Source organism: Oratosquilla oratoria, chromosome 40, assembly GCF_046742065.1.
Source record: "Oratosquilla oratoria isolate Oo_2021 chromosome 40, ASM4674206v1, whole genome shotgun sequence".
Classification (NCBI taxonomy): domain Eukaryota; kingdom Metazoa; phylum Arthropoda; class Malacostraca; order Stomatopoda; family Squillidae; genus Oratosquilla; species Oratosquilla oratoria.
The window spans coordinates 25,198,596-25,220,849 of NC_134816.1; the positions used below are offsets into that span (position 1 = coordinate 25,198,596).

The 22,254-nt window shown below is 40.3% G+C and overlaps 1 protein-coding gene across 4 annotated transcripts; it reads right to left on the minus strand.

Annotated features, from left to right (window-relative positions):
- Nucleotides 1-21,532, minus strand: LOC143020684 (uncharacterized). Of its 4 annotated transcripts, none has more exons than XM_076177302.1 (8): nucleotides 21,437-21,532; nucleotides 18,663-18,773; nucleotides 18,357-18,440; nucleotides 17,765-17,919; nucleotides 7,604-7,741; nucleotides 7,220-7,409; nucleotides 5,350-5,532; nucleotides 1-1,788 (listed from the first exon to the last, which is right to left on the minus strand). In XM_076177302.1, the coding sequence occupies exons 1-8, from the start codon at nucleotides 21,530-21,532 to the stop codon at nucleotides 841-843; spliced, it is 1,905 nt and encodes a 634-aa protein (XP_076033417.1). In that variant the 3' UTR covers nucleotides 1-840. The 4 variants fall into 4 exon arrangements, with proteins under 4 accessions (XP_076033417.1, XP_076033418.1, XP_076033419.1 ...); XM_076177303.1 differs by lacking the exon at nucleotides 21,437-21,532 and adding an exon at nucleotides 21,172-21,204; XM_076177304.1 differs by lacking the exon at nucleotides 21,437-21,532 and adding an exon at nucleotides 21,098-21,119.
- Nucleotides 21,533-22,254: the final 722 nt, after the last annotated feature.

Consider the following 22,254-nt stretch of genomic DNA (forward strand, 5'->3'; position numbering starts at 1 on the left):
TATAAAGAAAAAATATTTTATTGTGCAATATAGGAATGCAGACTGTCAGTCTGTACAACTGAAGCTATAAGAGATTACACTCCACACAGCAATCAGCAATACTAGATAATTACTGTATATGAAGCTATGTCCCTATTCCCTAAAGAATGAGAGAGAAGCTTTATTGAGAACACTTTCCCCTTTTACAAATGACATAGCTCTGGACTAGCTGAACTATTGCAATCCATTAAGTGGTTTTTGACCTTTAACACCTTCAACTACGGGACAGATTGTTTTAGTGAAAGACTTATTTAATATCTGGACTCTAAACTGATGGTATTTCAACCACAACTTCAAACCGCCATAAAATTCCTCGTCCCTGGCCAGAACAAATTCCATCAATTAATACATGTTGAAGATGTTACATTGATGTATCAATTTTCCATAAATCTTTTTATTAAAAGAATACTATATTTAGAATATAAAATAATCTGAGTACAATGCAGCACAATTCACATAATACCCATCATCTTCCAATGGTATGATACAAATACTTGTTCTAAAAATGTATGCACAATCAGACCAAGTATTAGGTCCCGAAATACATGTACATCACTGCCAGCATATGCTTACAGTAATGCACTCTCCTGTACTGTTGTTTAACGATGTATACAAGTGCATGTATGTGTATATAATATATGTGACCATTATTAATGCATGCATTTCCTACATACAAGTATTTCTACCATCATATGAATCATTTCAAATACTTACCCTAAGTTGTCTTATCACATACGACAACTGTCAAGAACCAACGATTCATCGATATATGCACTATACGTGCCACTATAAATATAAATATTAACAAGTTTTTATCAACCATTGCTCTCTCCCATCTTTGCGAAATTTTTCTGAAGATACTTTTTGGTCAGGGAAATTGGTAGGTGAAGACAGCTTTTCCTCCTTTTTCGATATCAGCCACTTAAGTTTTTCATCAAAATCTCCCCCGTGCTGAAAATTCTCTTTCATTACTGGACTGGAAAATGATGGTGGCATGCACTGAAGTAGCCATGAAGACACATTATTGCTAACAATCCTACTACCTAAATCTAATGACTTGCTTGGCAGGAGAAAATCAGATTTGTCAATTGAGAGAGCCTCTAGCTTTTTCTCCAAAATGCTTTCTGAAATTGTGGTTTTGTTGCCCGCCTTCTCATACTCCTTTTCATTCTGTTCTTCCTTGTTAGCCTTCTCTTTCAGTTTCTCCTTATCATTCTTGAGCTTGTGAAGCAACCACATGTTTGAATGCGTGGAGAACTGGATACGTGCCGCAGGAGTCTGAGGGGGAGTTTGCTTCTCGGTGGCCAACCTCAGCCATTCCCCTTCTGGTGTCTCGTACTGAATCTTCTTAGCTGGTGTACTAGTATCCACTTTGGTCAAGCCCTTGACTAGCCAGTCTGAGTTGCATGAAGCAAGAACTTTGGACATTCTATCCAGAATTTCTCCAGTTCCTTCCGTAACTGAATACGGACGCTTGCGATTCCTCTTGGCCTTCCAAAGAACCGACTGCAATGCCTTTTCCATGGCAACTTCACCGCAGTTACCATTGTTTTTACACACACAGTCAGCAAAAGAAGCACAGGGCTCGTTGGCCCTACACACTTTGTTTACTGACAGGTCAACACTAGCTAAAGCAGACTTCACTGCAGAGTCTCTCTTTGGACTAAGCCAGCGGGACTTCTCACTCACATACAAGTCATCTAGATTTTCTATCTCAACCATTGGAGTCCCTTGTACACTGCAGTCATCCTGAAAAGAAAAGTAAACCATGAAATTGTATACACTACACACACACATATATATGTGCTGTATGCATGTGTGAGAATGTGTATGAGAATGTGTGTGTGTGTGTGTGTGTGTGTGTGCACACGTGTGTGTGTGTGTGTGTGTGTGTGTGTGTGTGTGTGTGTGTGTGTGTGCATGTTTCTAACTAATCTATCAATACAAGTTGTCAATTCAAGGGACTAAAGTGTAGGTGTATTAATGCAATTGATCTAAATTTTGTTGTGTTAACCATTTAACTAAAATGAAAAATAATAATATATACAACAAAAGCCCTCTCCCTTTATATTGGGGGCGGCCAAGTTAATGCACATACACCAAATTCCACTTATTACCCTTCCCATCTCAACATCCTGGGATGAGAGGTCACCTCTATTCAGCAGCACACTGCTCATGTTCAAGGCAACGCAGCAACCCTGGAAAATGCCCTCTGTACATGGATTGCATTCCAAAAGCTTTACAATAAATATTTTACTCAAACCTTTAACATGTGACGTACGAAAACCAGAATAATATCTGTTACCTCTAGTTTCACCCACTGGAAATACACTGCAGTCGGTGATGATCTTTGAGGTCTCCCAGAGATCTCTCGAGGGAGGAACTAAGGACCTGTCCGTGTTTTACTAGTGTGGTTTGTTTCTGTCACCAGCTGGTAGGAGGAGAGAGGAGAGGAGGGCAGTCACTGTCAGCTCTTACGTGAAAAAGTGAAAAAGTTGAAGCTGACAGAATATATTGGGCCAAGTCTAGAGATTGGACTAGCTGCTTGGGAGTTCACCACCACAGACAAGGGTATTGATGGGTTTGAAAATTATCAACCCATCTATCTAGTGCCCTGCCTTTTACAGTGGTCTCATGATCACCAGCTCAGGCCACAAGCCTCCTCAAAGTCACTTGGCAAAGCAATTGTGTGTGGAAGGAGTAAGTGTAGTGTAAGACACAGTCTTCCGTGTTCTGGTTGCACCTGAGGCAGTTGCTGTCTATCATCAGACCAATTTTGTGTTGACAACACTTTAGTGTTGAGTGGTGACAGACAAAAGTATGCCAGTGCAATCCTCGCTTTTGTGGATGCAATTTCTCTGCTGGGATGAGATCTGGGGACATATGGTGAAGTTTATAGTTTGGCAGCCAGCTGTGGAGTAAACATACAAAGCCAAAGAACATCCTCACTTTCAGTGAGCTGACCAGGTGATCAGAAACTTCTATAAACTTCCAATAGCTTACCACCTTTTCCGATACAATGAGCTGAAACAGTACTCTCCTACCTCCACAAAATAATGACAACAAAACATACCCATATTCACAAAACAGACAGCAGTTTCAACATTTCTTCCTGGGATTAGTCCAGGGACTTGCCAGCTGCCATGAGGCTACAAGTATGTAGGGTCACATGTACCAGTAAATAAAGTGAGGGGGAGGGTTTGAATTATAGAGTATGGGCTGCAATTGGATATGTATGTATGCATGTGTCTGTGTCTGTGTGTGTGTGTGTGTGTTTACCTAGTTGTATTTTACAGGATGGGAGCTTTGCTCATAGTGACCCGTTTTCATCTCTCTCCACACTCAGTTTATTCTTGAAATTGTGTATAGTTTTGGCTTTCACTGTTCAGTTTGTTCCAGACATCGATTACTCTGTGTGAGAAGCTATTTTTTTCAGGTCTTTTTTGTAACTGTCTTAGTTTCTTTTTGTGTCCTCTTGTTTCTCTTTTGTCCCATTGTAATAGGTTGTCTCTATCGAGAACTTCCATTCCTTTCATAATTCGGAAAAAGGTAGGGTGTGTGTGTGTGTGTGTGTGTGTGTGTGTGTGTGTGTGTGTGTGTGTGTGTGTGTGTGTGTGTGTAGGTGTGTGTGTGTGTGTGTGTGTGTGTAGGTGTGTGTGTGTAGGTGTGTGTGTGTAGGTGTGTGTGTGTAGGTGTGTGTGTGTGTGTAGGTGTGTGTGTGTGTATAGGTGTGTGTGTGTGTGTAGGTGTGTGTGTGTGTGTAGGTGTGTGTGTGTGTGTGTGTGTGTGTGTAGGTGTGTGTGTGTGTGTGTGTGTGTGTGTGTGTGTGTGTGTGTGTGTGTGTGTGTGTGTGTGTGTGTGTGTGTGTGTGTGTGTGTGTGTGTGTGTGTGTTGTGTGTAGGTGTGTGTGTGCGTAGGTGTTTGTGTAGGTGTGTGTGTGTGTAGGTGTGTGTGTAGGTGTGTGTGTGCGTAGGTGTGTGTGTGTGTAGGTGTGTGTGCGTAGGTGTGTGTGTAGGTGTGTGTGTGTAGGTGTGTGTGTGTGTGTAGGTGTGTGTGTGTGTGTAGGTGTGTGTGTGTGTAGGTGTGTGTGTGCACACAAGTGTAAACTATGACTAACATAAGACTATACATGAAAGTTTGTGCCAATGACACCGTATGGAACAGCAACTTTGAAGGAGGCAGACAGGAGCCCAAACATATACAAGATGGTGTTGAATAAGTATGGCTGGGGTGAGGGGGCAAGGCAAAGTGTGGAAGAAGAGAGATGAGAGAGATGAGAGAGATGAGAGAGATGAGAGAGAGAGATGAGAGAGATGAGAGAGAGAGATGAGAGAGAGAGATGAGAGAGAGAGAGAGAGAGAGAGAGAGAGAGAGAGAGAGAGAGAGAGAGAGAGAGAGAGAGAGAGAGAGAGAGAGAGAGAGAGAGAGAGAGAGAGAGAGAGAGAGAGAGAGAGAGAGAGAGAGAGAGAGAGAGAGAGAGAGAGAGAGAGAGAGGAGAGAGAGAAGAGGAGAGAGAGAAGAGGAGAGAGAGAAGAGGAGAGAGAGAAGAGGAGAGAGAGAAGAGAGAGAGAGAGAGAGAGAGAGAGAGAAGAGAGAGAGAGAGAGAGAGAGGAGAGAGAGAGAGAGAGAGAGGAGAGAGAGAGAGAGAGAGAGAGAGAGAGAGAGAGAGAGAGAGAGAGAGAGAGAGAGAGAGAGAGAGAGAGAGAGAGAGAGAGGAGAGAGGAAAGAGAGAGAGAATACAAGGAAGGAATTTGGGAGGAGATGGCAAAAGATAAGAACATAAGAATGAAGGAGACTGAAAGAGACCATAAGACCTACTAAGTAGTTCCACGTCCCCATCCATAATGTTATCTAACCTTCTCTTAAAAACAACAAATAGTTTCAGTGCCCACTACACAGTTTATTCCATTTGTTAACCATGGAATAGACTTGGTAACCATGTGAAGATTGATCAGTGAAGTAATAAATGGTCAAGGAAACACGACCCAAATTTATTACTTCTCGTTTGCTCTGAATATTTCTCAAGTGGATAAGAGTTGGGAGTGGAGAGTGGGTTTGCCATGTAATGAAATTGTGGGTTAAACTAGTTTCGACTGTCAGGCTCTGCTGTGGAAGGGTCATCTTCCTGTATTGCCTCTAACTTGTGCAGTGTGACCAAGGGCTGGGAAGACTTCATCCTTGAGAAGCTAAGATGAAGGAATGGTTCAAGTTTTCGGAAGGGTGCTGGATGGGTATATTCCTCAACTTGGCCACTCATTCGATAAAGGGGACTTAATTTACATTACTAAGGTGACAAAATCAAATTCTTACCCTCACTGAATCTATATCCTGATGAGAGACTACTTCGATGCTGGAGCTTACAGAGGAACGAATGGAATTGTTAACCATTTCAAAACCATTCCCCCAGCCCATAGTGGGGATGTCATCCTCTGATGCAGTACTCAAATGAAGGGAACCTAGCCAGGATGCCACATCACTAGCAGGGTTGGCAGTCTGGAAAATTGTTCAATGTCCACTAAGTCTATGGTTCAACATCCACTAAGACTATGAAATACTAGTTATGGGTTCCTAGTTCTAGTTATGTCTGTTGCTTGGTACTATCTATACACCAAAAAGAAGCTTCCACCTCATAAGGAGGGTAGCCAGCCAAGGCATGCACCCACCACCCATCCCATCCCATCCATCATCAATTTGCTTATATGTGAATACCTCAACTACTTCAGGATTATTTTTGCCATTAGGAATATTAACCATTATTCAATCTATCTGGTACTCCCATTCCCTTTCACAGGAGCCTTGACAAAGTGTTCTCTCCATAAGGATCCTCAATCACATGGCAAAAGGAGGCACATGTACATGTGAAACAAATCAAGAACCCATCCATGTTCACCAATCGAGAACACTTCCATCAACCCCACCTCCAGATCAGTTAACAAACATAACTCTTCACCAATGAGCGAATTAACCCTCTTGCTATTCAAAAAGCAACTTGTGGTACCTGGTGGTACTGTGGTACCTGGCGATACTTTGGTGCAATGAAATGATCAATTGCCACAGGGAGGAATGAAATACCAAAGCAGCTATGACAAAGAAAGGGTTCACATAAGAAGCTACTCAAGACTGATTATATCCCTTTCAGTACAAATAGCATGCCATGGTGACAACTGCCTGAATGAATAGCCAACCATTAAGAGTAGTTGAATAGAAAATACAACATTCTAGATTTTGACAAATGGGCAGGATCTAGGAAATTGTTTGGCCACTACAAAATGTGAAACCAAGCAGATATGTAACCAGCATACAAAAGTTGCCCAGAAAACAAACAAAAAGCAATGTGGCTGTTATCAACAAGATTAACCAATTGCATCATTACCAAAACAAAACTCAATTGTGGATGCAAGCTTGTTCAGTTTCAAGGGCCTCTGTTCAATATACATACACGTTTTCAGCCCAAGAACAATAAGCAAAGACAAATTTCCCGATCATGGGTCAAGAAGGCTCCTCCCCCGCCCCAACATACATACATATACCAAAGGCTTTTTCCCCCTACATGGGGGGTAGCCAAAAAGAATCCAGTTATCTATATTCTGTCTCTTTATACACCTAAAAGGATTCTTTCCCCCTTCAAGGGATGTAGCCAGTCAAAACGTGCAGCCACATCCCCAACCATCCATTTCCCCTTTATCAGACGAAACATAATAAAACAATGGAATAACAATTAACAATTATACATAATGAAACATAAAAGCTACAGTGTGATTGTACAATCATGCACACATACATGTGCGCGCACTCCCGTAAAATACAACTAGGTAAATACACACAAAATTTTAAGATGTGGCTCTGTAGCCCAACCAGGGTTGACCACATCTATTTGAAGGAGTCTGTTCTGGCTAGGACTAGGCACTGTCATGCAGCCTAGAGACAGACTCATCTATGAAGTGAATTAATTGACTGGTAGCCTTTTCAGGTCAAAATCAACCCAACATTATCAAAAATTTGTCCTAGCCCAAAACAAATTCCTTAAGATGATGAATATGAATATGGTTAAAAACTGCAATGCCAGTCAGTCATAGATATTTTATACAAAACCCAGAGCATTACAAAATTGTCAAGGAAAATTTCTTCTTAACAAATGCCATGTTACTCTATGTTTTGAAAAATTGCCTATTCAACTCACCTTGATCACCTTGCTTGGTGGAGGCACCAACGTTGATCTCTCCTTTGGCACAGAGTTGTTGGCTAACCAAGACTGTTTGGACAACTTTGGGAATTGGACTGTTATGTGCATAGGCGAGTCTGGTCCAGATGCCGCAGTGGCCACACTCTTGTGCACAAGCCCATGTTCCTCGTCCTCGTACTCCTCCATCCTATGCGGAAACGGACAAATCCTATCGTCATACATACATATACCAAAGGCTTTTACCCCTCTACAAGGGAGTCGGCCAAAAATAAATAAAATTCCATCGTCAATTAACCATTTATCTTAAAGCCTGTTTGCTTGCAAAACTGCAGAAAACTGGCACACAAAAATACCTAAATGAGAAAACAGAGAAGTACCTACCTGGTAGGGATGACTGATGATGACTGATGGGTAATACTATCTGGCAAACTCATCTGCCCAAAAGTTGACACTGCAGAATTCAGTGTTGCCTCATCCAGATCCACTGACACCAAGTTAATGGGACGAATATTACGTACGCTACGAAAGGAAATTAAATACGAATTAGTACCAAACGAAATTGATTCATACATACATACATATACCAAGGCTTTTTCCCCCTTACAAGGGAGGTAGCCAAAAAGGAAAAGGCATAAAATCATTTCCACCCATTCCATCCCTCAATACACTCCACACCCCTCCACCCTCTCTCTTATCTGAGCACCTCCTGGATGACGGGTCATCCCTGCACCTTGTCCACTGCCCTGAGTCAGAACCAGTGTCGCAAGACACAGCACATCCACAGCAAGGCCGCTTCTTTAAATCGGCGACCCCCCACTCTCCGTCTCCCATGCATAAAAGGAGAAGACGGGGAGAAATCCCTTCGGGCTGCGTCAAATTTTGCTCACACATACTACCTCACCCCCCCATCCCCCCCACCCATTCCACCTCATGCATACAAATTAATAACCATACTAAATCCTAAAATATTTCTTTGTCTCTGCATCCTTGCTCATCAATTACTATCCCTTATGGTTAACCTTCAACACAATATTTCAAGTTAACACGGATTGGGGGACACCTTGGTGTTGCCCTAGGGAACAATATAGAGCAGACTGGCTACTTCACTTATTAGTGGGAAGAAAACTTTTAGTATATACCATATTTTGCGGCGTATCAGGCGCACCAGTGTAAGAGAGACCCTCCCAAGGCCTCTAGTAAATCCCTACAAGAGGCGCACCTTCGTACGAGGCACGGGGACAGTACTTTGTTTCCATGTCAGGATATAAAATATCTGACAAGATCAGCTCATCAGCCAACATAACTATAGAATAATTTACCGCACCTAGCATACATATTGGTAAGCACTAGTCCTAAAGTCTATTCTCGGTTACCGAGAAAGCTATAAAAATCCTAGCCTTCAGTGTCATCCCAAGACAGATCGTTATACAGATCAGCTAGATCTGGTGTAATTGTATTCATTAGGCAATCATCATCTGAATCTGCATCTTGTTCATTATCAAATTCTGACAAGGTCGTCTGAGGTCTTGAGAAATCCACTCGTGATAGTGGATTCTCACTTTTTCCACAATTCAATGATCCACTCTACGACTTCAGTGTATCCAGCACGTTGACCTCTCACACAACATTCAAAGATGATCCTTGAACGAGTTCTTGGCCAAAATATTGAGCAGTTGGATTCTCATTAAGCCTCCTGGGCCAATTCCAAGCTTGGAATCCTGTCACTTGAGTTTCTCTACCAACTCTGTCCTGAGCAGTCATTAAATCCACATACAGCCTGTGGAAAGAGCCTCCTAGATTCTTTATGTAGGCACTGTCCAACCTGTAATTCATCACAGATTCTTCTATCCACAAAAGATTACACCTGGTGGAAATTTCTCCTTTGGAATTTTCTTCCTTTTGAAAATCAACATTGGCAGTCTTTTAACCAACACTGTGCACACAAAGGACCACAATGAAGATTGCCTTCTCATGACCAGTATTTCTGATTGACATGCTTTTGGTTCCTGTCTTTTCAACCATTCTGGTTATCGGGATGTCGAATGTCAGTGGCACCTCGTCCATGTTGGCTACTGAATGATCAATCTCCTGTTCTCTGATTATCTCTATCATATATTCTCTGAAAGTTGTAACCTTCTCTTGCCAGTCAACTGGGAGTTTTTGGCAGACAGTTGTTCTTCAAATCACCAGTTCCTCTCAAAGCATAAAAACACCATGATAGGACCACTTGAAATTCATTAATGTTCATTTCTTTGGCCAATGTCTTTGTCTTTAGTCTTGTACTGATGGTTGATGACCTTCAACCCTCCAATCACTGCTTGTTCACCCACAGCTCCACTTTTTCTTCCAGGACTAGGACCACCCACAGAATGACTTTTTTTTTTTTTTCGTCTTTAAGTTAATCCTTCTGTGGCTACTTTCCGACCATCAATTCGTTAATGGTGAATTCTCTAGCCACAGCTCCATTACCGTGCTCTTCTGCACCACAAATTGCTTTTAACTTGAATGCAGCATCATATCCTTTTAGCTTCTTCTCGGCTATGGGAGGCATCTCAAGAGTTCTTGGTTTCAGACTTGTACAGCTGTTATTCAGCTGATTCTAGACTTGTTGAGCTGTTCTTCAGTTGATTCTAGACTTGTTGAGCCATTCATCAGTTGATTCTAGACTTGTTGAGCTGTTATTCATTTGATTCTAGACTTGTTGAGCTGTTCTTCAATTGATTCTAGACTTGTTGAGCTGTTCTTCAGTTGATTCTAGACTTGTTGAGCTGTTCTTCAGTTGATTCTAGACTTGTTGAGCCATTCATCAGCTGATTCTAGACTTGTTGAGCTGTTCTTCAGCTGATTCTAGACTTGTTGAGCTGTTCTTCAGTTGATTCTAGACTTGTTGAGCTGTTCTTCAGCTGATTCTAGACTTGTTGAGCTGTTCTTCAGTTGATTCTAGACTTGTTGAGCTGTTCTTCAGTTGATTCTAGACTTGTTGAGCTGTTCTTCAGTTGATTCTAGACTTGTTGAGCTGTTCTTCAGTTGATTCTAGACTTGTTGAGCTGTTCTTCAGTTGATTCTAGACTTGAGCTGTTCTTCAGTTGATTCTAGACTTGTTGAGCTGTTCTTCAGTTGATTCTAGACTTGTTGAGCTGTTCTTCAGCTGTTCTTCAGTTGATTCTAGACTTGTTGAGCTGTTCTTCAGCTGATTCTAGACTTGTTGAGCTGTTCTTCAGTTGATTCTAGACTTGTTGAGCTGTTCTTCAGTTGATTCTAGACTTGTTGAGCTGTTCTTCAGTTGATTCTAGACTTGTTGACCTGTTCTTCAGTTGATTCTAGACTTGTTGACCTTCAGTTGATTCTAGACTTGTTGAGCTGTTCTTCAGTTGATTCTAATTCTAGACTTGTTGAGCTGTTCTTCAGTTGATTCTAGACTTGTTGAGCTGTTCTTCAGTTGATTCTAGACTTGTTGACCTGTTCTTCAGTTGATTCTAGACTTGTTGAGCTGTTCTTCAGTTGATTCTAGACTTGTTGAGCTGTTCTTCAGTTGATTCTAGACTTGTTGAGCTGTTCTTCAGTTGATTCTAGACTTGTTGAGCTGTTCTTCAGCTGATTCTAGACTTGCTGAGCTGTTCTTCAGTTGATTCTAGACTTGTTGAGCTGTTCTTCAGTTGATTCTAGACTTGTTGAGCTGTTCTTCAGTTGATTCTAGACTTGTTGAGCTGTTCTTCAGTTGATTCTAGACTTGTTGAGCTGTTCTTCAGTTGATTCTAGACTTGTTGAGCCGTTCATCAGTTGATTCTAGACTTGTTGAGCTGTTCTTCAGTTGATTCTAGACTTGTTGAGCTGTTCTTCAATTGATTCTTGACTTGTTCATTGTTGTTGATTCTTGGGGTGTTCTTGATTTTTGAGTTCAATGTGCTTGTAGTGTAGGTTTAGACTAATGATATGCTGACCTTAGTCCCAAACCCCAGTATTTATAGGCCAAATACACATTTCCTCGCAGATCAATGTGTTGTACTAGCCACTCGTTGACTAGAAACCCAAACTACTAGCATTTAGATACGAGACCCCGCATGGAGAAGTGTCCCATGCGACACAATGGCCGGTTTTGAGTTACGCACATATAACACTATTTTGGCACTTTACTTCAATCCGAGCATGTCGGAAAGGACAAAACGTGACCTGCAATATGGTCGAAACGCTCCTAAAACAAAGTGGTAAAACCTCACGCTCGCTCAGCCGGCGCAAAATAGTGTTATATGTGCGTAACTCAAAACCGGCCATTGTGTCGCATGGGACACTTCTCCATGCAGGGCCTCATATATCAAATCAATTGAATTGTCCAGTGATATATAAGACCCAAGACAGCAAAGACAGAAACAGAAGAGAAGCAGTCCCAAGCACAGCTGAGAAAATGCCAGTTGTCATCTCAACACTACTTCGTTAATAATTAAACGATTTTAATGAATTTTTGGCATGCACAGTTTTTCCATGGGGTTGATGATTGTCAAAATCTGTATACAAGTAGCACCAGCATACATGGTGGACCCCTAATTTTTTTTTTCAATGGCCTGAAAAACACACAGATGCACCTCTTACACTGAAAAATATGGTGTGTGTTACATATATATATATATATATATATGTATGTATTACCACTTATCAATAAGTATCAAGTAGCCAGCACTGGATATCTAGAGACCATTGGCCTCTTGCAAGAGATCAAATGCTACAGATTCCTCAGAATGAGCATCATTCCAGACTCGATCTTATTAATCTCATTTACACCACATATGGGGGATGGGGAGTTGTGTAAATGTTATTTTGATGCAGCCCAAAGGGATTTCTCCCAATCTTTTATTTTCCACATGAAGGGACGGAGAGGAGAGGGGTGGGAGGGGATGCCGATTAAGTGAAGTGGCCTTGCTGTGGATGTGCTGTCTCTTACTGCATTTCTTCTGGCCCAGGGTAGCGGATGGAATACAGGGATGACTTGTCATCTATGAGAAGTTTAGAGTGGAATGGATAGGGATGAAATGGATGGGGCTGGGTATATGCCTTTTGACTTTGGCTACCAACCTTGATAAATAGATAAACATTACATATATACAATACTGACAACATGTCAGTCATCCATACATCTATGGGTCTGATCAATGGTCATAGCTAGCTTTCAAAAGGCTGCTAACTTCTTATCAAAGGAAATGATGACCACAGGAATGCCATTTGAACACCATCCACATACATACATATACCAAAGGCTTTTTCCCCCTTACAAGGGAGGTAGCCAAAAAGAAATGGCATAATAACCATTCCCACCCATTCCATCCTGAATACACTCCACTCCCCTCCCAACACCATCCTCAACTCTTATTGAGAGGTGGAAGAGAAAACATACTCATCCAGCATTCGATTCATCACCCTTCTTATCTTAGCTCCTCATGGATAGGATCATCCCTGTCCCTTTCACACTGTTAGGAATTGAAGGCAATGCTGCAAGACACTCGCCTCCCACATGTAAATAATACATACATACGTACATATACCAAGGCTTTTTCCCCCCTTACAAGGGAGGTAGCCAAAAAGGAAAGGCATAAAATCATTTCCACCCATTCCATCCCTCAATACACTCCACACCCCTCCACCCTCCCTCTTATCTTAGCACCTCCTGGATGATGGGCCATCCCTGCACCTTGTTCACTGCCCTGGGTCAGAAGCAGTGTCGCAAGACACAGCACATCCACAGCAAGGCCGCTTCATTAAATCGGCGACCCCCCCCCTTCTGTCCCCCCATTGCATAAAAGGAGAAGACGGGGAGAAATCCCTTCGGTCTGCATCAAATTTTGCTCACACATACTACCTCACCCCCCATTCCACCTCATGTAATCACATCATCATCCATATACAACCATTCTCCATTCACCCGTCTTCTGTTCTCTCCCTCTTCCCCAAAGCCCCCTTCACCCCATCCATCCACCTCATCCTAGGACGTCCCCTCATGTTCACTCCTTCCACATCTGCCTTCCATACCTCTTTTACTAGTCTTTCTTCACTCATTCTTTCCATGTGTCCAAACCATCCTAATATTCTTTCATCAACCCCATCTCCCAGCTCCCTTTCCACCACTGTTCTCCTCCTCACCACCTCATTTCTCACTCTAGCCTAGTAACACCCATCATACTTCTCAGACACCTCATCTCAAACACATTCAACCTCCTTCTCTCCTCTTATGTTCCATGTTTCTGCCCCATACAGTGCTGTTGGCACAATCACTCCTTCATACAGTCTCCTCTTAGCATCCATTCCCAAATGTCTATTCCTCATTACACTCTTTAATCCACAAAGGCATTTACTTGATTCTCTCAATCTACATTCTACCTCCACATTCACTCCACCTTTTCCTGCCACATTTGCACCCAAGTACAGACGCTCCTCAACTTACGTTTTAGTTAGGTTCCGAACGGCTGAACATAATGTGAAAATGAATGTAAGTTGTTACTGTACTGTACATCCATAAATTCTATTACTGTATCTTATAAAACACCCCTAAATCATTAATTATAAACATAACATTGTAAAATAATAACATTAATTTCAAATAAATTAAATTCAAGCAACATAAATTGAGATGGTGGAGAAGGAGGAGGCAAGGCACGTTCAGTCTGTCGTTTGTGCCATGTAAACATTGGATGCAGCATCATGCGTAAGTATCGTTTGAACTATGGAGAGCGCGCTAAACTAAAAAATTCACTCAAAAAATTTGTTTACAACTTTTTTTACAGTCAGTTCAAACGTAAAATCGAAAAAACGTAAAACAAATGAACGTAAGTAGAGGAGTGTCTGTATCTAAAACTATCCACTTCCACCAGTCGCTCTCCCTTAATGCTCACTTCCAGTCTACTGCCACTTTCACCCCTTGTACATCTCATCACCTTACTTTTACCAACATTTATCTTTAGCTTTCTTCTATCACATACTCTCCCAAACTCTGCCACCAACTTCCTCAATCCCTCCTCCGATCCTGCCACAAGCACAGTGTCGTCCGCAAACAACAGCTGGCTCACCTCCCACTTTTCTCCATTTTCTTTAACCATCTCCAATCCCTGACCCACTATCCTTGCATTTACCTCTCGCACCACCCCATCCATGTATAAGTTGAACAGCCAGGGCGACATAACGCATCCTTGACAAAGTCCCACCTTTACCTCGAACCACTCACTCTCTCCATTTCTAATCCTGACAAGCTCTACTACTCTCATAAAAACTCTTGACAGCTCCCAGAAGCTTTCCTCCTATCCCGTATATCTGCATAACCTCCCACAGTGCCTTTCTGTCTACCCTATCATAAGCCTTTTCCAGATCCATAAAAGCCCAAAAAACATCCTTCACCTTTCCTATAGCTTTCTCACATATCTGTCTTACCACAAACATCTGATCTACACAACCTCTACCTGTCCTAAATCCACACTGTTCCTCACCAATTACTCCTTCTGTTCCTCTCCTAATCCTCTCAATTAAGATCCTCCCATAAGCCTTCCCCACTACACTTAACAAGTTAATCCCTCTGAAACTACTACATTCACACTTGTCCCCTTTTCCCTTGTAGAGGAACTATACAGGCACTCCTCCAGTCCTCCGGCACTCTACCCTCTCTCCAGCAAACATTAAATAACCTCACCAACCAGTCCACCATCACTGTACCTCCCTTTTTCAGACATTCTGCATGGCATCCATCCAGACCAGGTGCCTTACCTGCTTTCATCATCTTAACAACTGCCTTCACCTCATCCTTCCTTATTTCTCCTCCATTCTCCTCACTCATTTTCTTCGAATTTCCCACTGCAACTATCTTTCCCTCCCTATCCTCCTTCACATTTAGCAACTCCCTAAAATATTCTGCCCATCTTCCCCTTACTGCCTTCTCTTCAATAATCATCTCTCAATCTGCTCCTTTCACCTTTTCTTCTCTACTTGATTCGCCTCCTCTTCCTCTCTTAATTTCTTTCCAAAACATCTTTTTATTACTTTCAAAGTTTTCTGTCATACTCTTACCCCATTTCAAATCTGCTCTCCTCTTTGCCTCCTTTACCTTTTGCTTTACTTCTCTTTTCTTTTCTTTGTACCTTTCATATGACTCCCTCTTCCTATTTTGTAACCAATCTGTGAAAGCTCGCTTCTTCTCTTCTACAACCTTCTTTGTTTCCTCATCCCACCATTCACTACCCTTTCTTCTATTTCCTCCTGTCCTTTTTGTTCCACACACCATCCTTGCAAACTTTTGAATCTGGAATTATATTTTTTAATTTTCATGGCGGACTGCCAAGATAGGAAGGAGGGTGGAGGGGAGTGGAATATATGAGAAATGAAATGGGTGGGAGTGATTTCTATGCCTTTTTCTTTTTGGCTACCCCCCATGTAAGGGGGGAAAAGCCTTTGGTATATGTATGTATGACGGACTGGCTGGCAAGGTTGTTTAATGTTTGTATAAAAGAGGGTAGAGTGCCAGAGGACTGCCTGTTTAGTTACGTTTTACAAGGGAAAAGGGGACAAGAGTGAGTAGTAGTTTCAGAAAGATCAGTTTGTCAAGTGGAGTTGGGAAGGCTTTTGGGGTTTTGCAAGGATTAGGAGAGGAACAGAGGGAGTAATTGATGAAGAACAGTGTGGGTTTCGGACAGGTAGGATTTGTGTGGATCAGATTTTTGTGGTAAGGCAGCTATGCAAAAAACCTTTAGGAAAAGGCAAGAATGTTTTTTGGGCCTTTATAGATTTGGAATGGACAGGGTAGACAGGAAACCTGGATACAAGGAAATAAAGCCGTTAAGAAAGAACAGTCAATAGTTTTAACAAATTAGTAGAGCCTATGATAGAATTAGAAATGGAGCGAGTGGTTTGAGGTAAAAGTGGGACTTTGACAGGGATGTCAAGTCACTATGGCTGTTCAATTTAATAATGGATGGGGTGATGTGAGGTAAATGCAAGGGTAATGGGCTGGGGATTGGAGATGATTAAAGAAAATGAAGAAAAGCGAGAAATAAGCCAGTTGTTGTTTGCTGACAACACTGCACTTGTGGCAGGATGAGGAGTGACTAAGGGAGTTAGTGATGGAGTTTGGGAAGGTGTGCAAAAGAGGGTGGGTAAAAGGTGACAGATGTACAAGGGAGGAATATGACAGCAAACTGGAAGACTATTAACCTCTTCACTCCGGGGCACATCGCATGTCTGGCAGCATCAGCTGCCCAACGTGCGATGTTGCGTCATAACAATCGCATTATAAAAAATAAAGTCGATGCTCAATCGTTCGTTCTCTTTCACCCGTGAATTTTGATAACCATAGAAAATATGATGAAGCCAGTTTAAAGAGAATGGAGGTTACATAGGTATGACTACAATAAATATAATCAAGATGCTTACGTCGGCATCATCGCGTACCCACTTGCTCCTCATGCCGCCTACGTAGGCGTCACCCTATGGAAGTGGTTAAGGAAGATACTGGAGGAAGTGGCAAGCTTTAGATTCTTGGGGGCAAATATGGCAGGTGCAAGTAGAATGTAGATTAAGAGAACCAAGTAAATGCCTTAGGGATTAAAAAGTGTAATGAGAAATAGGCATTTGGGAATGTATATTAGGGGATTATATGAAGGGGTGATTGCGCCAACAGCACTATATGGAGCAGAAGAATGGTACACAAGATTCTAAATGTGTTCGAGATGAAATGCCTGAGAAGTATGGTAGAGGTTACTAGACTGGATAGAGTGAGAAATGAGGTGAGGAGGAGAGTGGGTGGAAAAGGAGTGGAGTATGTGGGGATGAAATGGGCGGGAGTGGATTTACGCCTCTGGCTACCTCCCTTGTAATGTGGAAAAAGTTCTTGGTATATGTAGGTATATACATGTGCAAATGATATTTTGATGCTGCCCGAAGGGGTTTCTCCCAATCTTTTCTTTTTCTGCACAAGGGAATGGAGAGGGTGGGGTGTCACCTATTAAATGAAGTGGCCTTGCTGTGGATGCACTGTGCCTTGCTGCCCGACGTGTATCTTGCCCAAAGCAATGGGCAAGATGCAGGGATGACCCGTCATCGTCCCAGATGACAGGAAAAGAGGAAGGGAGGGGTGGCGAATGGGAGTGGAGTATGTAGAGATGAAATGGGTGGGAGGGGTTTTATGCCTTTGACTTTGGCTACCTCCCTTGACAGGGGGAAAAAGTCTTTTGTAGATGTATGTTATATTCTGTTATTAAAACAGGTTAATCCCTTCACTTTTCCCCCAAACAACCCACATGAAACCCACCTGCCTCAATCTAATGAAACTGGATCAAATTAAAGTTTTAGGTGCTATAAAAAAAAATATATATATATTAAAAAAAGGAATCAAATTCAGCATAAAATTACTCGTTAACCCTTGCAATACAGTGATGCACTATGTACATTTTGCAAAAACATAAACTTGTTTCCAGCCTGCACTAGATATATCAAGGTGTTGAATAATACTTGAAGTCTGCAAAAACAAAATGCAAGAATGCATCACTGTACTGCTTCGTATCTAAAAATTGTTACCTTGCCAGATCTTCAACCCTAATCTTTGCAAGGGTTTGCTGGTCACTGCTGGAGCACTGGTTTAGGAGCTGAAGTGTGTTACTTAGGGCACCTTTAGCATGGTGGAGGCTGGCCTGCTTAGTATTGATTAGCGATGTCTGGTGTGCAGTCACAACCTGAAGCGATAAAAATAAATAAATAAATAAATAAATAAATAAAGTCAAACTCTGAAATGAAACAGGAAATATTTATGTATACATCGAGATGAAGTATATTTTGTGTGCAAAGTTGGAGTGGAGAGAGCAGACAAATGGTGTTGATCAAAGAATAATGGGATGGTTTGGGCATATGGAAAGAACAGGGATGACTAGTCATCCAGGAGGAGCTAAGATGAGAGGGAAGAAATCAAGGAAGTGGAATGGGTGGGAGTGGGTATTTGCCTTTTGACTTTGCTACCAAAAAGAAAAAGGAATGATTTTATGCCTTTTTCTTTTAGGCTACCTCCCTTGTAAGGGGGAAAAAGCCTTGTATGGGGGAAAAAACTCTTGGTATACACATTGAATATATTGACTTGTACGCAAAAACAAGCTACTGTACAATGAATGAAACTCACCTCCACCTGCCTGACAAGCTGGAGTTCCCTGTTCTGAAGAGCACCAATTTGACGCTTTACAGAGGCATGAATATCCTCTTTTATCTGAAAAAAATCAGGATATTAGTATTCAACAACTGAACTAACTTGCACTGAAAATAAAACTTTTACTGAATACAGCACCTCCACAATTTTAGGTTTAAATTTTTTTTTTCAAACATTCAAATTAACAAATAAAATATATCTCAAATGAACATCAGAACAATTATCAATGTTTTTCAACACTTAACTTCCTTGAAATGGTAACTTCAATGAAACGGTCCTCACCTTGTTGGCATTTTCCTGAAGTTTGGCATTGTGCTGTTCAAGTGATAAAATTGCATCCTCGACAGCCGACAACTTCACTGTAACTTCTTTCTTTAAATTTTCAACCTGCATCTGTAAATCAAAACAACTTTGAACAACCTTGCTAAGACACCAGAATATGCATCCAACAATATCTACCCTAACCTACCATATCAGCTGAATGTAAACTTTCTGCCAAAAATGGTGAAAATATCTATCCTAACCTACCATATCAGCTGAATGTAAACTTTCTGCCAAAAATGGTGAAAATAGCATATATGCTCATCACCAGAGTGCAAACCATCACTTCAAAGAATAAAAACTCACACTCGTTCTTTTATTTCAATCACCAACAATTATGGTAACCATAACAAAAGATGCAGTTTAAGACTTGCAACAGTAATGTATACAATCCTCATGACTAATACAAATACAACTTCAAGTTACAAATATTTCATTTTTTACAACATATATCCCCCTTAACCATGGTTCACCTAATTCTGATTTCAAATGTATGTGCACACGTACCTAACAAATAACATCCAATCAGGTTTTCCAATAGCAACTGATAAAGTGAAGAATTAGTGCAAAGATTCTTCCGTGAACAGTCTTACATTATCATGTAACCCATACCACAAGTCCATATGATAACAGAGCACAATCAGATTTATCTCTTATCTGTCAGGAACTGTCCTAGTTTTATGTATGATCTTTACAATGAGATAATTTCAAACATTTTCAACACGTGTTTGTAAACAATTCCTTCCACTTCAAATGAAGATGTTCATGGTCACAAATACCATTTTAGGAATTTTTTGGCAATCATTTCGATATTTACTTCAAGAAAACAAGGTATTATAGTCACTATAATAATAATGTAAACCTTTCTTAAAGTAAAGCACCAGTAAATGATAATGGTCAAACACTATAATAGTGTTTGACCATTATCATTTACTGGTGCCTTACTTTAAGAAAGGTTTACATTTCATGAGCTCCCATATTACAAAAATAAATAAAATATTTCTGTAAGAATTAATATATGGAGTTTTTTTTTCCCAACAATTTGTATACACCAGTATTACCACTTGCACATTTCTTACTAGCCATGAGAATTCTATGATCATGCAATTACGTTGTAAAATAAATCAATAAAAAAAATCAATAAAAGGTGCTTTGTCCATGTACCATTGTCACTTTCATCTCTATGGTTTGCATTGTAGGCTGGGAAGAAGTGAATATCACTCACGACTTTTACATTAGAAAAAAAAGTTGGAAGTTGAATATATATATATATATGTTTTTTTTTTAAAGTAATCTTGTTCTGTATGCAGGAATGTATAACTTTACTAGAATGCTTATGTTAAATGTACAACACCTTTACATGGTTAAAAAACTAAATTTGCTTTTCATATATACATGTTTATAAGACATTACTTTTAAACGATTTCCAAGTGCTACAAATTATAGTTATGTTTATGTGTAATATGTGTACTGATTGGTATCACTCATGACAGTTTTTGGTCCCCTTAACCCTTACGTATTTTGTCTGTGTGACTTAGTGTAGAATAACAGTCTAATAATGATCACAGTGGAAATAAGCTCACATGCTTTTTAGTGTTATCCTTGGCAATTGTAATTTTGAACTATCTTTTTTCAGTATCTGTATTTGATTCATTGCCTAATAAACATTATCATTATTATTATTATTGACAAAAAAATTATAGAAACTAAAGAAAGGTCAGTTAAGTATCAGAATTAGTCCTGCTTGCCAAATATCAAAAGACATTTGCTCCAGAATACAATCTTATTGACATGCAACGTTCCAAAATATGTAAATCACTAATTACTACCTTTGTACCTACATTAGTAAACAAAAAATATAACAAATACTACATGGTGATCACACAGCACATATTGAAAACTTCTCTATTGATTGATACCATATAAAACATATTTACAAGATGTGGATACTAGTCTATTAATAGATTTCGTAAATTTCATTCTACTTGATTAAGCACTAAGCAAATTATTTGAACCGAAATAATCTAAATAATTTTGTGACACTTTCCCCCCCAAGGTCATCAACAGAACTTGGAAAATGAATATTAATCAAAACTTCCTACTTTCTAGATATAAAACGTAACTACGAAAATCCATTACCATTAAACTAAAATCTATACACCGTCCTATTCCATCATTCTATGACCGGAGCTTATAACCAACAATAATGAACATTGATATTCACCGCACGCCACAAGGTCCATACCGCTGATGACGTAAGCTTATGTTTTGGGGCACAGTGCATAAAATGTAATCAACTTTATTATCCTATCGACTGTACCAATGGGAAGAAATGAAACTCTTCCAACAGAAATTACTTTCTACTTCAGAGAAACAAAATCTTATATTCAAACTACCATCATCCTGGGTAATAAGATGCTCTTCACAATAGGCAACCAAGGGCACTGGCTGGAATTAAAAAGTTACTAACACTAAAATGGGCATCCATCTTCTCTGTAAGGAATCGCAAAGTCCTTCCCTGGGCCTACTTGCGCACGAATCTGTCCAGCCATTCCAACATTCCCAGTTAGTCACGTACGCACTTTAACGAATAACAATTTTGTAATTTCTGGTTAAAATATACTACACCAATCACACAAAGATAAATTATACAACCTAATTAGATTCCTGCACTAAAATATAACAATTTGGAGTCACCATACGAATTTTAACTTCTTCCAACAAATAGAAATTACCTCTCTTCCTTTGCCTGCCCTCTTTCTCACGACGTTCCCTATCGTCTGCACAAATATCCAACCGCTCAACCAGGGTGGGTGCTTCTGTGACGTCATTGGCCCTGGCCTTTCTCAAGGTCTTTCATATAAGATCTTATTTTCAATTATATTCGTCAATTAAAGTTGACAAATTTCAGTTCAAATAATTATGATGTCTCTCTACAAAAAATATACCTGTTATAATGGAGCCACTATTTTATGACTGAGGACGTATTTCACTATGGTGGTTGGCGGCATATTCAAACGAAAAATGCCAACGCTCGATTTTATATTTTTGGCACTCAGTTCTAAGCTTAAAGTATGATTATATAAAGCAACAAATATTTAATTAGCTATACATCGCTTATTATTTTGCATTTTAGTGAAAAAGTAACTTATATGAAAGAGCAACAATTGGAAAATTCTGGATGTTTGTCAGTTAAGGTGCTTCGCTCAGTAAATCTCACTTCCTCTCTCTCTCTCTCTCTCTCTCTCTCTCTCTCTCTCTCTCGAAGTCACATACTAGGCTAGACTATTATTTCGACGGATTTTTTATATTACAGGAGACAAATAAACGATATCGGTACACAGTCAAAGAAAAAAAAAATGCCGAATGAATGATAAGGAATCCGTGAAATACTGTATAGCAGTAGAATCTTATCTTTATTTTGACCACATACTAACATGAGACAAGCAACCTGCTTTATCGCCGAGCGCTAGTTGGCAGAACAGTGAGGTTTTTACCCTACAAGAGGCTGACCCTGCACATAGGACCATTTATGAATAAATATGACCCATAT

Excerpts from the sequence above, each read along its gene's own strand:
- LOC143020684 (XM_076177302.1), bottom strand. The coding sequence starts at position 21,532 with ATGACGTCACAGAAGCACCCACCCTGGTTGAGCGGTTGGATATTTGTG. Across the intron at positions 17,920-18,356 it reads AGCTTGTCAGGCAGGTGGAG|GTTGTGACTGCACACCAGAC; the intron begins GTGAGTTTCATT and ends TTATCGCTTCAG. Across the intron at positions 7,410-7,603 it reads TCATCAGTCATCCCTACCAG|GATGGAGGAGTACGAGGACG; the intron begins GTAGGTACTTCT and ends GTTTCCGCATAG.